This window comes from Sciurus carolinensis, chromosome 18, assembly GCF_902686445.1.
Source record: "Sciurus carolinensis chromosome 18, mSciCar1.2, whole genome shotgun sequence".
In the NCBI taxonomy this organism is placed as follows: Eukaryota; Metazoa; Chordata; class Mammalia; order Rodentia; family Sciuridae; genus Sciurus; species Sciurus carolinensis.
In genome coordinates, this window is record NC_062230.1 from 9,020,535 (window position 1) to 9,032,968 (window position 12,434).

At 46.6% G+C, this 12,434-nt stretch overlaps 2 protein-coding genes across 2 annotated transcripts in view; one reads left to right on the forward strand and one right to left on the reverse strand.

The window, feature by feature from the left end:
• Positions 1–3,673: 3,673 nt before the first annotated feature.
• Arpc1a (actin related protein 2/3 complex subunit 1A) overlaps positions 3,674–12,434 on the reverse strand; it is a 34,484-nt gene continuing 25,723 nt past the window's right edge. The window contains exons 7-10 of the mRNA XM_047533562.1: positions 9,914–9,989; positions 9,523–9,716; positions 7,079–7,169; positions 3,674–4,062 (exon numbers count right to left, since the gene is read on the reverse strand). Of these exons, the coding sequence (XP_047389518.1) occupies positions 4,024–4,062; positions 7,079–7,169; positions 9,523–9,716; positions 9,914–9,989 (400 nt within the window). The 3' untranslated portion in view covers positions 3,674–4,023. The remainder of the gene's footprint in view (positions 4,063–7,078; positions 7,170–9,522; positions 9,717–9,913; positions 9,990–12,434) is intronic.
• On the forward strand, positions 5,374–6,843 carry LOC124970614 (acidic leucine-rich nuclear phosphoprotein 32 family member B-like). The gene is made up of 2 exons (XM_047534104.1): positions 5,374–5,424; positions 6,258–6,843. Exons 1-2 carry the CDS (start codon positions 5,374–5,376, stop codon positions 6,729–6,731), a joined length of 525 nt encoding a protein of 174 aa, XP_047390060.1. The 3' UTR covers positions 6,732–6,843.

Genomic DNA, 12,434 nt, shown 5'->3' on the forward strand with positions numbered 1-12,434 from the left:
AGCATCCTAACCAACCTGCATAGAGACTCCTTTCTCCTAATGTGAAAGCACAAGCCTGATTGAATGAGAAGACTCATAAAGTCCCCAAGTGCAGCAACTGTGTTTTTGTTGTCCACTGTTCCATCCCCAGTGCTGGCTAGAGCCTGTGTAGAGGCGTCACTCAATACCTGTCTGCAGAATGAATTAATAAGTGATCAGAAGTGAATAAATGATTAGAAACAATCCGATTCTGATTCTGCTACTTAACTGGAAGTGTAGCCTCAGGCAAGTCAGTCTTGCTGTGCTTCAGTTTTGCATCTGTGAAATGAAGCTGATCTGCCCTGTCCACCCACCCATAGGCCTGCAGCATGGCGGGAAGGCCAAAGAATGGGGGAGCAAGCTCGACTGCAGTGTGACGGCTGACTGTAGGCAGAGGGTGGGTGGGTAGGTGGGGGGAGGAAAACCTTCTATTTGAAATGGCTCCGTGTGTGTGTGGGGGGGGGGGGGTTGTTTTCTAAGCCTGTAAGTGAAGCAGCTCCTTGGGGTAGGGGAGCTTGGGGATGGAGGAGTTTCATCTGGAGTTCCGAGAACAACTTGGACAGCTTTCTGCTTCTTCCTGGAATCTTCGTGTGGTGCCCTGGGATGAAGATGCTACACTCCCCTTTCTTTTCTGATCTCAGGTTTCCAAGAAATGCAGCCACACACCCAGTTGATTTGGAGGAAGGCAGCCTGAGCTGGTGCCGGGTCTCTGGGTGGGTCAAGATTCTTGCTGACTCTGTCCCCTCCTCCTCCCTGTATTAGCCTTGGGGCCTCTTGGTCACAGGCTGACTGTAGGCAGGGGGTGGATAGGTGGGGGGAGGAAAACCTTTCCCAGGAGCTTCCAGCACAATATCCTTTTTGTTTCTTTTGGCCAGAACAAGGACATGTCCAACCCAGATTGGGTACTATGGGTCCCTTTCCCTGAGGCCGAAGGATCCATCACCAGATAACTGTTAGTAGGAGAGAAGTGGGGAAACTTCTAAGTCCCCTCCAAAGGTCCCAAGGACATGTCCACAGAAGCTGAGGCCCACAGAGGTTTCAGTCTTCCACCAGAGACTTATGTGTCAGTGCAGTTCCCTTAAAGTACTGTCAAGAGGGTTCCTCTCCCCTGAGTTCCAGTGACATCTTCCCATTTCTGAGCTTGGGTGAGCTGACCAGGTGGCTACTATAGCATCTCCACTCCTTGCTCCTGCCCAGTAGGGAACATGCTTAGGAGTTACCATTGGGGCACTACAGAAACTGGTCATTCCCCTCTCAGTGCTTGAGTTTTGTCATTTACAAAATGTGGAGATAACAGTATAGTCATGGTGGTTGTGGGTAGTCAATGCTGACTGCTTTCTTTGGTGTCCTGGTAGAGTAAGCTGTTTTTCCAGTAATGTGCTGCATTTAAGGTATAACTTACACACCTTTCCTCAGGGACCTTCTTGTTCCTAATTCTTTTTTTTTTTTTGCGGTGCTGGGGATTGAACCCAGGGCCTTGTGCTTGCGAGGCAAGCACTCTACCAACTGAGCTATCTCCCCAGCCCCCTAATTCTATATTAGTGGTTTTCAAGCTTCAAAAAAAAAAAAAAAAAATCACACTCACACTAAGATGTATAGTCATGTGTCACTTAATGACAAGATACACAGAATGCACCATTAGGCTGAGCATGGTGGCACATGCCTCTAATCCCAGCTACCGGGGGAGGCTGAGGCAGGAGGATCACAAGTGCAAGGCCAGCCTCAGCAATTTAGCAAGACTGTCTCAAAACATTAAAAGGGCTGGGGAGGTAGCTCAGTGGTCGAGCACCCCTGAATTAAGTCCCCGGTACCAGAAAACAAAAAATAAGACATGTAGCACTAGGTGACTCTGTTGTGCAAATGTGAGTGAATTTACACAAACCTGGGTGGTATGCATCAATCACTGGATGTGGTCTCTTGATGCATGCAAGAGACACGGGAGATGAGATGTGTCAGACTGCTTGCTGACGGCTGCTGGTGTAACGTGGCATACGGTTTCTACAGTAAATTATTATTTTTTTTAAAGTAGGAAAATACTCTAAAATAACAATAAAGCTGGGCATGGTGGTGCACACCTGTAATCCCAGCCACTCAGAAGGCTGAGGCAGGAAGATTGAGAGTTTGGGGCCACTCAGCAAGACCCTATCTCAAAATAATAAATTAAAAAGGGCCAGGGATGTCACTGAGTGGCAGAGTGCCTACCTAGCCCACTTGAGGTCCTGGGTTCAATCCCCAGTTACCACAACCCCCCGCCCAAAAAAAACCCCTAATAATATTAAACAAATAAATAAACAATAAAATATAAGCATAGCACATACATAAAGCAGTACATAAAGTTTTTTTTATTATCATTATCACGTATTATGTACTCTACATAATTGTACCAGTCATACTCTGACACAGCTGGTGGTGGAGTAGGTCTGTCTGCACCAGCTTCACCACAGCATGGCACTACCACCTTACAATGCCACGATGTCACTAGACAACAGGAATTTTTCAGCTCCATTATAACGGAATGGGATCCCCATCACATATGTGGCCCATTGTGGACACAGGACCCAGGGGTTCAGAACCCTCAGATCAGAGGGCGGACTGCCAGCACTGAGGGCATTTGGCTGCTGGGACTGGGGAGATCTTTTCCCCTGGGTGTGGGTTAAAAAAAAAAAAATCCAAAATAACTATGTGTCTACTATTTTTCTGGAGTTTAAGTAAATTTTGTTTTTTTTTTTGGTTGTTGATTCTTTCATGGGGTACACTGTTTCACTAAAAATCTTGGCTGGTCAAACCGTATCATATTGTGAAACCAGAAGGAAATTTAGAGTTCATTCCTGTTTCGGGCCAGGTTTTGTCTACCCCCCCCATAATGACAGCCTGACTGATGCACCCTGTGCAAACACATGTGCACAAAAGAGCTCCTGCCACTGGGGTGCAGAGAGGGCTCTACAGCACAGGGGATGGGGCAGGGCCACCATGCCGACACCTCTGGCATTAGACTCTTTCTTGGAGATAATAAGTCTTCCCATGAGTTACCAAAAGGGCAAAATGAGTCTTTGACAAATATCATGTCCTTTGACAGACATTTTACCAGCACCCTAGAGAGCTGCTAGAATCACTGTTCTGAGCAGGGAGATCAAGAATGTGGCCAGGCTCAACATGTGGAGAGGCTGAGACCTAGTTCGTGTTTATTTATTTTGTTACTTATTTATACTTGTACTCCATAAGATTCTCAAACTTGCAACATCAAATGTCACATCTAATTAGGATGAAAAGAACTTGGCTCAGGCATAATAATCTCTAAGATGATACTGTCCCTAATACAAGTGAGCTGCCCCACTGTGGGCACAGGGCAGAGTCTGGACATTGAACCTCGGAGTCCCCAGGGGCAGGCTCCCATGAGGCTGGCTGCTCAGAGGAGCCAGCTGCTCTGTTGCTCAGTTGGGAAGTGCAGGGCACCTACTTTGCAAAAGCATTATGATGCGGAGAGAGTGTTCAATAAAGGGTTCTGCCCCTCGGTCAATGGTTAGAGTATGTAGGATGATGCAATGTAAGAAACTGAACTCTAACTAAGTACCCTAAAACCAAACTAATCTAATGAAGAACTTATCCATATTTTTCTATTAAACATGGAAACAGTATAAGGAAACAAAACCAAAAACACATTCGGGATTTTTTATTTAATTTTCTAGCAGACAATTTACATACCTCCTTCCCTCTTTCCTTTAAGTTAGTGTGACAACTTTCCATAATAAACTACTTAAAGAGAAGCTTTGGTCAAGAATGGAATGAAATAGCAAAAACAAAAAAACAAAACAAACAAACAAAAAGAAAACCACTGTTGCCTTTAAAAAACCAACATTTTCACCAATTATATTCAAACAAAAACACAATAGTCGCGCGATATGTGTTTACAGTGTTTCCTGGGGCCGGCTTTCCTCACCACCATGCAAATGGCAGAGCTGCAGTCAGCCATGTTTCTCATGCTGGATGGTGGAGGCTCACACAGCTTCACATTATCCGGAGGCCCTGGATCGAAGACTCTAAGGTCTTAAAAAGGCAGGAGGAACAGTGATTATTTTTGAGAACCGGTGATTCTGTTGCTTCCTTCCTCCAAGGCACCACACTCCTACCCTGCCCCCCTGGTGGAGATGCCCCAGCAGTGGGCTCCTGAGTTCACCCACAGAGACCCTCCTGGACTGGGCTCCCCCAAGGGCTCTTGGCAGTAAGCCCCTGGTTCCCTCGCCCAGCCCACAGGCTCTGAACCACACCCACTCCATATTCTCAAGGCAAATTTCCTTCTGCATCACTGGCCCTTGGGGACGAGGCTACCTGGGTGCTTGTGCCTTGTCTCTTCCCTCACTAAGTGCCCAAATGGCAGGCACTCCTTCTGCAGGTCACATAGTAGCCAGCCTGGTACCCACATGCAGCAGGTGCCAAGAAGGGTACAGATGACAAAGCGGATCGTGCCAGGACCTCTGCACTTCTGAATGTACAAACAGGAAAGAAGCTGTGGGCAGAGGGGCCAAGACAAGGGTGGCTCTGTAACTGCCCAAGTGGTGAGGAAGGTGCGGGGTGGAGATGCCAGGACAACAGGCGCAGAAGGTAAAAAGGAGGTGCGAGACTTGGGGCAGCCGGTTTCCCCAAAGGGCACCAAGGAGCCTCTTCCATCCCCAGCTGACTGGAGCTGTAAACGCTGAGCCGTTCTGGAGGTGAACCAGGAGAAGGTAAATTCAGAGCCACACGCAGAAGCTAAGCTTGCTCTCACCCTTGCCCCTCCTCTGGGGTTCCTGTCTCACCTACCAGCGATCACCCCCAACTAGAGAGTGCACGGTCTTCCTGGATTTGTCCCTCACTGTCTCTGTGTCCTTCCACTTGGCGTCCTCGGGGTCTCCCCAGCCCAGAACCTCTTGTCCAGCCCCTGCCACTGCATGAGCTCACATCCTCACAAGGCTCCCTGACGCAGCAGCCCAGGCCACCGTCACCCACATCAGATCCTGGAATAGCTCCAGGCTGTCTCCAGACAGCCCTGGTTCCTGTGCTGGGCCAGGCCTGGCTCTTGTCTTTAGCTCTGCCTCACGCCTCTGCAGCACCCCCTGTGGGCAGCACTTTGGAGGCAGAGTGTGCTGGGGAGGCATGGCTGCTCTGCAGGTGCTGCTCTGACAGCCTGGGGCGCCACCGCTGACTTCTTGACTCCACACTCTGCAGCATCTGACGTGCAGCGTGGATGCCGCTTCCTGCCCACGGCACTGGGAGCCCACGCCCCCACCTCCCTCCACAAAAACACCAGGCCTGGCCTCTCTCTCAGAGCTCCATCCAGCCCAGCCCCCAGCTCTCTTCTGCCTCAAGAGTCCCTCAAGGATGCTTTTCCTCCACATCCTCAGTGCCAGTACCCTGCCTGGCACCCAGCAGGTATGCAGCGAGTGCACATTAATTAGTGTAAACCATAACAATATACTATGCAGTTCAAACAGGCTGGTGTCCAACACTGGGCCTGCTTCCTGCTTCCAAACAAAGCACTCAAGTTTTCCTCAGTGAATAAATGCCGACTAAGAGTGGCTACCCCATGCCACCGAGAGTGATGGCTCCCTTCTGCTGAAGAGTTTTATGATGCCAAGAGAACTAGTCTAATTACTGGTCTGTCCTTCTGCCATGACAGGAGCTGACACTGTTTCAAGAAACGAGAAACTCTCTTTTTACGAAGAGTTTGAACACAGGATTTGTTCTAAAAGGAAGAAATACCTTGAAATCGGCTGCCCACACTCCCCACCTGCAGCTAAGTCCCCTAGCAGGCACGCTGCTCAGTACGGCCTGTGTGGCAGGCCGTGCTCTTGGGACACTGTGACTCTGGGTGTGGGGCTGCCTCGGGCTCCTGGATCCTCTCTGCCGAGCTGGCACAGCTGGCCCCTTGGCGGGTTCGAGAACTTGTCTTGGACAATTGCAAATCAAATGATGGAAAAATTGAGGGCTTAACTGCTGAATTTGTGACTAAGTTCCTCTGTTTAATAAATGTAGACTTGATTTCAGTTTCAAAACTCCCCAAGCTACCTAAACTGAAAAAGCTTGAGCTCAGTGACAACAGAATCCTTGGAGGTCTGGATATATTAGCAGAAAAACTTCCAAATCTCAGAAATCTAAATTTAAGGGGAAATAAACTGAAGACATCAGCACCTTGGAACCTTGGGGACATTAATCGAGAGACAAAGAAGGCATCAATTCAAACACCCTTGACCACCTTTATTAAGAGACCTGGACCATCCAAACTATCCCCCAAAGCCCTCCTAACTTCCAAGAAGAAAAAGTCAGATTGTCTGAAAAGCCTGGATCTATTTAACTGTGAGGTCAATAACCTGAATGGCTACCGAGAAAGTGTGTTCTGGCTCCTGCCCCAGCTGACCTATCCGGATGGCTATCATCAAAAAGACCAGGAAGCCCCCAACTCGGATGTGGAGGTGGATGGTGTGGATGAAGAAGGAGAAGATGAGGAAGACGGGCAGGAAAAGGATGGTGAGGAGGAAGAATCTGATGAAGAAGATGAAGAGGAAGATGTAGAAGGGGAAGAAGATGGAGTCAGTGGGGAGGAAGAAGAATTTGGGCACCATGGAGAGGTAGATAAAGATGAAGAAGATGAGGAGGAAGAGGAGGAAGAAAGATGGAAAGGTAAAAAAAGGAAGAGAGAAATGGATGATGGTGGAGAAGATGATGAAGGTCCCAGATAAGCTGCAAAAACAGAACTGTTCAGTGTTGGTTGGAATGCTCATGGATTTGACAACTGACACCCACCCACCCAAAGAGCCAAAGAATAGTTCCTGTGACATTCTGCCTTCCTCCTTTAAGTCCCTCTTTGTAATCCACCACCAAGCTTGGGGACTTTGCCCCAACAAAATTGTATGTTGTTAGGTTTTTTTGTGTAAAAGTCTTGCATAGCATGGCTAGCTGTGACTGGTGAGTCAACTGTCCATGGCAACCAGGTGCACCGAGACTGTAACAGCATTTTTTACTTTCTGTACAACAAAAAAGCTTTGTAAGTAAAATCTTAACATTAAAAAAGAAAAAGAAGAAATACCTTGAAATCCCAAATTGTCATGGCTCCATCGATGCCAGTAGTGCAAAATTTGCGACAATCTTGTTTGTCCACCTCATAAATAGACACTTGACTGAAAAAAAGCAGAAACAAGACATTGTGCAGTACGTGGTGAAGTGAGCCCGGCTTTCCTGACTAATCGCATAAGGAATGTTTGAGGAAATGAACCATCTTTCAGCTCCTGGATCTTAACTTGTCCGTCATCATTAGGAAGCAGCAATCTGACCCTGAAAATATCCCAAAGCCTTTCAGCACCAGATGTCCAGGAAAGGAAAAACTGAAAAGGGGGAACGTTACGAGCCTGCGTGAATTAGAGTGACCTGGAGAAGCAGGTGACCCAGCGCTCACAGCATGCAAGTAAATGTCTGGGGAGCTGGTTGTGGGCAGGGCCGTAGCACTAATGGAAATGGAAAAAATGTTTGTTTGTTTGTTTGTTTTTTAAACTAGAGGCATGACGGGAGCATGACTAAAATCCAACTTGCTCTAAACAAAACCTCTAGGACAGCCAGCGCCCAAGGCGGAGAGCCCTCCCTGCATCTGAAATGAATCATTACACGTGCGAGCAGCAGGCAGACACTCCTCAGATGCCAACCAAGCAAAGCAGAGGAACAGATAAATGAAACAACTTGTCTGGGCCTATTTATGTGGAAAGTGTTCCAGAAAATCAATTCCATGGTTCAGACAATATTTTCCGTTCTCTTCTGAAAGGTCTAGAACTTGACCCTCTTGGAAGGTGATGGCGAACTACAGCACACACTGACGTTTCTGGACAGCCTCTGAGCTGAGCCAGCTCTCTGTACTGTCCCGGCTGCCTCTGGACCACAGGGGAGACCTGAGTGGTTGCAACAAAAACTCTCTGGCCCCTCAGAGCCTACAATGTTTTCCATCTGGTCCGTCACAGAACAAGTTTGCTGACCCTGCTCTATGGCAAAGGAGAGCTGATTTCTGTAAGTGAAAGTCGACTGTCCACTCTGCAAGGGCTTTTCTTTTTATTTTCACCTGAAAGTTTCAGAGAGCCAATGAGAGCTGCTTCCCTCCCAATACACAGTCTGCACAGAAACTTGACAGAAACTCCTAACAAGTAACTTTGAGTTGTTCAAGACAAAGACACCTGAAGAGAGCGGGTAAAAGAGAAATTTTGCTAATGCCTGCAAGTTCTTATTTTTTAACAGAGCACAGATATTTTAAGCCTATTTTAAGTCTTGCTGCCTCTTCACCAAACATGAAGTACAGCCTGCATTTAATAATAATCCGCCTAAAGAACAAGTCTAGAGGCTCCCATTACTTTACCTGCCATTGACACAATAAACGCCTCTCCACAAAAAGTCTTAAGTCTAAGAGAATATCTTATGGTAGCACACTTGGAACACAATAGTTTATAACATCAAGAGGATATTACAGTTGGGCATGATGTCACACACCTGTAATCCCAGCTACTTGGGAGGCTGAGGCAGAAGGATGGCAAGTTCAAGGCCAGACTCAGCAATTTAGAAAGGCTCTAAGCAGTTTAGTGAGACCCTGTCTCAAAATAAAGAATCCAAAGTGCTAGGGATATAGCTCAGTGAAAAAGCACCCCTGGGTTCAATTTCCCATACAAATAAAACAAAATAAAATAAAATAAAATTTTAAAAAATGTGTGTATATGTGTACATTACATTTCTCCTCTAGATTTAGAGAGGTATCCCAAACTTTAAGGATGAAACAATTCTGATACTGTTTTTGTGGGGAGGAGTACTGGGATTGAATCCAGGGGTGCTCTATGATGAAGCTGTACTCCTAGCCCTTTTTATTTTTTATTTTGAGACAGGGTCTCACTAAGTTGCTGAGGCTGGCCTCTAACTTGCCAAGGCTGGCCTTAAACAGGCGTAAGTCACCACACTGTGCTCTGCTGTCTTTATCATCACATATACCTGGTGAAAAATCAGTCAAGAGCTTTCTTAGCTATCATTAATGCTAATTTGGTTTCTGTGACTAAATCAAAGATCTTCTTATTTGTATACATTACTGGAATCCACGGATGGGACAAGAGAACACAGCAATATTTCCTGTCCTGTGCACTACCAGAGGAACACGGTACTGAGGAAGGTCTCCTCCTGTTCTCAACCAAGCTGTTGAGAGGATGAGCCTGGGAAGAGGCTGCCCTGTCAGGCCCACCACCCCACCCACAGTCTAACAGATCCACCTCCTGCTGGATGTCTCGTGCTGAGACATAAGTGACAAGGCGGTGGCAGTTCACTCTCTGTCACAAGCTAAAAACAAGAACCTGGTAGTTGGGAAGATAGATTTATCACTGTTCTCGTTTCTGACGGGATGTCCAGACCCGCAGTGCACAGGGATTTTTCAGGAACTCAGTGAGGAAACAAGGGAAGTAGGCCAGGGCGCTGACTGGAGGGGACTTCCAGGGGGCCCCAGTGGGTGGCACATACGTGATGCTATTCTGGTGCAGTGTCTCCAAGGCTGTGTTGCGGTCCTCGGTCGTGGCCCTCTTGTCCATGTTGCGAAAGCGCTCCATGGCAGACATGTTGCGCTGGATGCTCTGCTTTGGAATGTCTAGCTTGGAGACAAAGGTCAAGCAGCCGCGGTCATCATAGTTAAAGAGCATTGGGCAGCAGTCATGGCCCTGAAACAAGATGTCAGTCAGCCTGGAGGCTCCTTAGCAGAATGTTCACAGCTACAGGCATCTCCTGATCTTACAGGCTAGCTCTGTTTCTTCTAAAAGGCTGCACTACTTTGTGCCAGTGTCACAGAGCTTGCATTGTGCCTGGTCTGGACAGTGCATCCAGTGTACTACAGGGAAGAATGAAGAGAAGTACTTACAGCAGCCACAACGCTGTTCTCCGAGACAAATGACACGCTCAGGAGTGGGAGGAACTCCGTCTTCAGAGTTGAGACCCTGGACACAAGAACACTTGTTACACTGAGCACAACCGTACCACGCAGTTTATACACTTGCAGGATGACAAAGGACCCATTCTCACAGGGGTTTCTGCAGTGTCAACGAACACTTCTGTTTAAAAGGAGCCTCCTGACCTCTCCTTGTTGGAATCTCAAGCACCATATAACCCCAAGGTGACCTTCAGAAATGGAGGCCTTCAGGCGGGGGGCGTAACTCTGTGGCAGAGCATTTGCCTAGCATGTACCAGACCCTGGGTTCCATCCTTTACATGGTTAAAAAAGAGGGAGCTAAGCATGGTGGTATAATATGCCTATAATCCCAGCAATTTGAGAGGCTGAGGTAGAAAGATCACAAGTGTGAGGCCAGCCTCAGCAACTTAGCCATCTATTTATCTAAAAACAAGGCTGGCTCTGAACCTCAGTGGTAGAGCGCTTGCCTAGCATGCATGAGGTCCTGGGTTCAATCACCACCACTGCAGGAAGGAAGCTTCAAAGGGAGGAAAGAACAAATGAAAAAACTCACTGAGGCCTCCGCTTTCTCTGTAGCCTGTGCTCTGCCCTGTTCTGAGGTCCCTTCAACTCACAACTAACTCGTCTCCAAGGAGGCCCGTTCTTCCCGTCTCTAGCTTTGTGCTTCCACCCCCAGGGCTGGTTCTGCTCCTCTTGCTTCTCCAAGTCCATTCCAGGCTTTGAGGCTGAGATCTGACTGGATCACCTCCATGAGGAGTTCCCAGACCACTGGCCTAAACCAGCTTCTCCTCCTTCCTGCCTCCTAGAAATCTTAATGTCATTATTGATGGCGAGTGAGTGTCCATGCTATAATCCTCCGCTCTCCTGTGCTCACCAGGTTTGCCAGGAGGCTGGTACCACATAGGTATTTACTGAGAGACAGGCCCTGTGTTAGGAGCTAGAGTTACCAACCTGAACCAAACTTGGTCTTAGCCAAGAGCTCACATTCATATGGTATGTGTGTGTGTGTAACATCTACTTTTGTACCTGGCAAAGAGGTTACAGACATGGTCAAAAAACACACTGATCAATGAATTAGGAGCACTTAACTTTACACAAAAAGTGATGTGTTTTGAAAGTATATGTAACTGTATATCTCAGTTGGTACTGGACTGAAGAACTAATGTATCACCTTAAGCCCTTACTGTGGTATATGTTGCTACCTGAAATATTTATGTTGGAGAAGGGGAAGAGAAGATGTAATCTGATTTGTACAGGACTGGAAAAGGCAAATAAGAAGTCAATATGAGGGTAGACTGGGACTTACAATAAGCATTTACAATATTATTACAATAAGCATTTGCTAAGAACTTACTGTGCATTATAAAAAATTCTTTAAAGTCAACACTGACATCAAAATATTGCTGAATGCCAAAAGGCAAATTACTATACAAAACGTAGAACATAATCCTATTGTGTTAAAAATGAAAAGATAAATAAGAGCCTATGTACATACAGCAATCTTCTGGAAGGATATATTTATAATGGTGAAACTTTTTTTTTAATTTTTATTTTTTAATGGTGGGATCTTTAAAAAAAAACATAAAAGTTAGCCGCATAAAGTGGGGCATGCCTGTAATTCCAGCTACTCAGGAGGCTAAGGAGGGAGGATTGCAAGTTTGAGGCCAGACTGGGCAACTTTGTGAAACCCTGTCTCAAAATAAAAAATAAAGAAAGGGCTGGGGATGTAGCTCAGTGGTAGAGCACTACTGGGTTCAATCCCTAGTATCATCACAAAAAAATAAACCGACAACAATTATAAAAACCACCCAAAACATAAAATTAAGAAAAAACCCATATTCAATCCAGTTAGGAAAGACGATATCATCTCTGAAATGTCATTTTTCACTGACACTCTGCAGCCAGGGGAGTAAGGGCCACTCACATGGCTGATTCCCCATATAAACGTTTGCAAGTCTCAAAGTCTCAAGACTATTAACAGTGAGCACCTTTAGCTGTCAGTGGAAAAGGACTCACCAGAGAAGACCAAAGACTCATAAGAGAAAAAGGACCCCAGTCTTCTCTCTTACTCCAACATATAATGATTTAATGAGCAAATAAGATTTTGTTTTTGTACCAGGGATTGAATTCAGGGGTGCTTAACCACTGAGCCACATCCCAGCCCTTTCTTTGTTTTTTTATTTTAAGACAGGGTCTTATTAAGTTGCTGAGGCTGGCTTTGATCTTGCAATCCTCCTACCTCAGCTCCCCAAGCTGCTGGGATTACATGTGTGTGCCACAGCGCCTGGCACGAATAAGAATGCTGATGTCTAACAAGAGTGCTGTAAGGCTAAGGAGGCCCTCAGTCACAAGGGAGTGACTACAATTCAAGTTCTTCCAGCAGACACCAGAGGTGGCGTGAAGGAGGCATTGTTTGTTGACTATACAGAATAAGAACATATCTCCTATTTAACTAAAGGCCAGTGAGTGACAC